We start from the raw sequence: 3,580 nt of genomic DNA on the forward strand, positions 1-3,580 counted from the left end.
GTGGTGAGTTTGGTTATTTGACAGTGAACTCAGTCTCACTGTTCTTTCTTTTTTAGACTTGGTGAATATCAATAAAGATTCGGATGAATTCAAGAAAATTTTGTGGCGTAAAAAATGCATGCAGCTGCATGTCAACGAAGTTGCATTCAGAGGCAAAACAGATCTGCCATTTGAAGTGAAGAAACTCCGAACACCAATCGAGTTTTTTTCTTATTTTTTTACCGACGATTTATTCGATCTGATTAGTTTGGAAACCAATCGAGCAGCAATCACAGACAGTGTGAACACAAGATTCAAAACTGATAAGCATGAAATTCGTCGATACATTGGAATTTTGATTTTTATGTCGCTTTCCCGTTACCCAAACATGGAAGCACACTGGGGCAAATACGGGTTTCGACAAATACCAGACGCCATGCCAAAAAATAAATTTGAACAGATAAAGAAGTATTTATCGTTCAACAATGAATCAGAACGGGTCAAAAAAGGAGAACCAGGATATGATCCTATTTTTCGAATCAGAAAAGTTGCGACACATTTGAATGAGCGCTTTGATTCCATTCCGAAGAATGCACGATTATGTGTCGACGAGCAAATGTGTTCAACTAAAATGGTGCATCATTTGCGCCAGTATTTACCAGACAAGCCGCATCCATGGGGCGTAAAGTTCTTTGTTTTGTGTGACACCAATGGCTACTCGTACCGATTCGAAATTTACACTGGAGCAAAGAATGATGACATCATTTTGGCCGGTACACCAAACATTGGAGCAACAGGCAATGTTGTAATCCGGTTGTCGCAAACTGTGCCAAATTTTCAAAATCATATAATTTATTTCGACAACTTCTATACATCTCTACCGCTTATGGTGTACCTTAGAGCGCGTGGCATTTATAGTCTTGGCACGGTTAGAGCAAATCGTATCCCAAACAGTAAACTGCCAACAGACAAAAGTGAAGAAGTGAAAAAAGCAGAACGAGGTTATTCAACGGAATACATTGGATCGGCTTACGGTGTAGAAATAACGACAGTTCTGTGGAAGGACACGAAGAATGTCAAACTGTGCTCAACGTATGTTGGCACCAATCCATTCAAAAGAAGCAATCCAGTCACCCAGCCAGCAAAAGTACCACGATACAATCGAAAAGAGAAATCGTATATTGACGTTGATTGTCCGGCAATTATACGGGAGTACAACGCGCACATGGGCGGAGTTGACTTGATGGATTCTTATATGGGTCGCAATGGACTCCAAATCAAAACGCAAGATATGGCAACCAGAATTTTTTACCATCTTCTCGACATGGCCATAACGAATGGATTCATTTTGTATCGGCGAGCCAATGGTGAAAAGAATCGAGAAGCTGAAGACGAAGATATGAAGATAAAAGACATGACGATGTATGCGTTTCGTTCGAGCATTGCCGAAGAACTCTGTGCATCTGTTGAAAAACGACCCGTTGGCCGTCCACCATCCGCTGGCCGTCCACCATCCGCTGGCCGTCCACCATCCGCTGGCCGTCCACCATCCGCTGGCCGTCCATCATCCGCCAGCTCACAGCCAAGCACCAGCACTATTGGTAAAAATGCAATCCATCCATTGGAAAGTATTAGATACGACGAAATGAATCATTTCCCTGAATGGGGAACGAAAAAATCATGTAAATTGTGTAAAAAAATCCGATACACACACGTTTTGTACCAAATGTAACGTACATTTGTGTTTTTCCAAAGCAAAAAACTGTTTCAGAAAGTATCACGTAAGCGATTGATTCATTGTTTATTAGTATTTACCTGTTTAGGTTAAGATATTGACAATATACTTTGAATAAAACCAAATTTTTTGTACCTCAATTATACAGTACTTGTTTCATTGATTTTGACCTAAGTCACTAAGACCGTCTACAGACGGTCATTCACCTTTTCTATCTCACGTCTCCAGGTAATTTTTTTTTGACAAACGGACTTCAAATTCGTAATTTTCAGCCCATAATCATCATAGAAACAAAATTCCCATAACAAAATAAATCGTATTTCGAGTCCAGTGACTTAAGGGTTTCCCTTCAGACCTTCATAGAACAATACCAAACAAAATGTGTATCTCTTTTCCAATTCATTTTTAACTTTTTCTAAATAATTAATTTTTAATTCAGAAAGAATTTTATCAGGACTTTCCTCCTCTATATATGATTGGAATATTTAATTTTTCCTCTCTAACTCTTCTTTGTAATGAATTTTCATATTTAAATAGAGAATTTTTCAAATTTTCATAATTATTTTGAAAATAGTTTCTTTCAACAATCAAATCGATTGACTTTTTTTCAAAAATTTCACACTTTTCTTTATAAAAATCTCTTTCCCTCTTTAAATTTTCTATCTCTTACATGGTCATATTCACTGAAAACCATAAAAACAAAAACAATACTTTAAAATACTCGATGAAAATAAAAAACTAAATTTAAGTACCGTTGTAAAATTCAAAAAAAATTCTATTCAATTTTCAATTTTACATCAAGCACTTAAATCTATTTTACATGGTTTTATTCAATTCAATTCAATTTGTTAAATTTTAATAAAAAAATATGAAAATACAACTATTACTTCTAATAAAGAAATCATTTGCATTTTTCGAATTACAAACAAAAAAGAAATTCTCATTTTTTTTTTCTTTTTTAATTATCGAAACGAAAATGAAATGGGATTGGAGGCATTTCTGGAACTTCACTGGGTATTTCTCCACTTTCGGATCGACTTATTACACGATATTGAATTGAAAATCCTTCTAATTTATAATCCCTATCAGTTGTATCAGGCTGATTTCGAATTAATGCCCATTCATTCAATATTTTCATTCTTAAATTTAAGTAATACAATTTTCTCACATTCATTTCCCTATCTTCAGGATATAATCTAAAATACTGAGTACACACTTCTGGAGTAAAGTTATAATCATTTGATGGTGATGGATTTAACTTCTGATAATAGAATAGCCACACTGCAATTATGTTCCATAAGAGACTGTATAAAATGCAAAACTGTAGCACAGCTAGCGCCACTGCGTACAGCTATGGAGTTCTAGCCTATTGTTTGTAACTGAGCAAAAGTCTTTTCACTAGTGGGCAGCAACTTAGTATAGATTACATTGAATTCCGTCGTGGCGCTAGCTGTGTTACACTTTGAGCATAATTTCGGTACGAGAATAGCTCAAGAGCAAAAATTCCAAATTGAGCATTTTGTATTCCTCGAAGTGATCTTATTAGGTCAATACATTCATGTCTCCAATTTGGAGATAAAGTTTCCCTTTCTATTAAATTTAAAACCTCTGTTCGCCAAGTTTCACCCATTTTTTTTCTAACAACATGATTTAAAAAAATTACACTTAAAAAAAAAAAAATGCAAATGATTTCTAAAAAAACCTTCAAAAACTACTATCCATACTCAAGGAAATAAAATATATACATATATAAAAACTTACATTGAATAGAAAAGGACCAATAGTAGAGAATATTAATTGCTTTCATAATCCTGGAAAAATAATTTACCAAAAAATTATAAAAACTTTTGAGTTTCATTTTTTTTT

General features: G+C 34.6%; 1 protein-coding gene across 1 annotated transcript; it reads left to right on the plus strand.

Moving 5' to 3' along the window:
- Window positions 1–56: 56 nt before the first annotated feature.
- On the plus strand, window positions 57–1,661 carry LOC116348186 (piggyBac transposable element-derived protein 1-like; the record flags this gene model as incomplete). The annotated part of the gene is made up of 1 exon (XM_031779099.1): window positions 57–1,661. A coding segment is annotated over one exon (1,605 nt), but the record flags the coding sequence as incomplete, so codon positions are not given.
- Between the last annotated feature and the right edge of the window lie 1,919 nt (window positions 1,662–3,580).

This window comes from Contarinia nasturtii, unplaced genomic scaffold (assembly GCF_009176525.2).
Source record: "Contarinia nasturtii isolate CC-2019 unplaced genomic scaffold, AAFC_CNas_1.1 Cnas_scaffold_2308, whole genome shotgun sequence".
In the NCBI taxonomy this organism is placed as follows: domain Eukaryota; kingdom Metazoa; phylum Arthropoda; class Insecta; order Diptera; family Cecidomyiidae; genus Contarinia; species Contarinia nasturtii.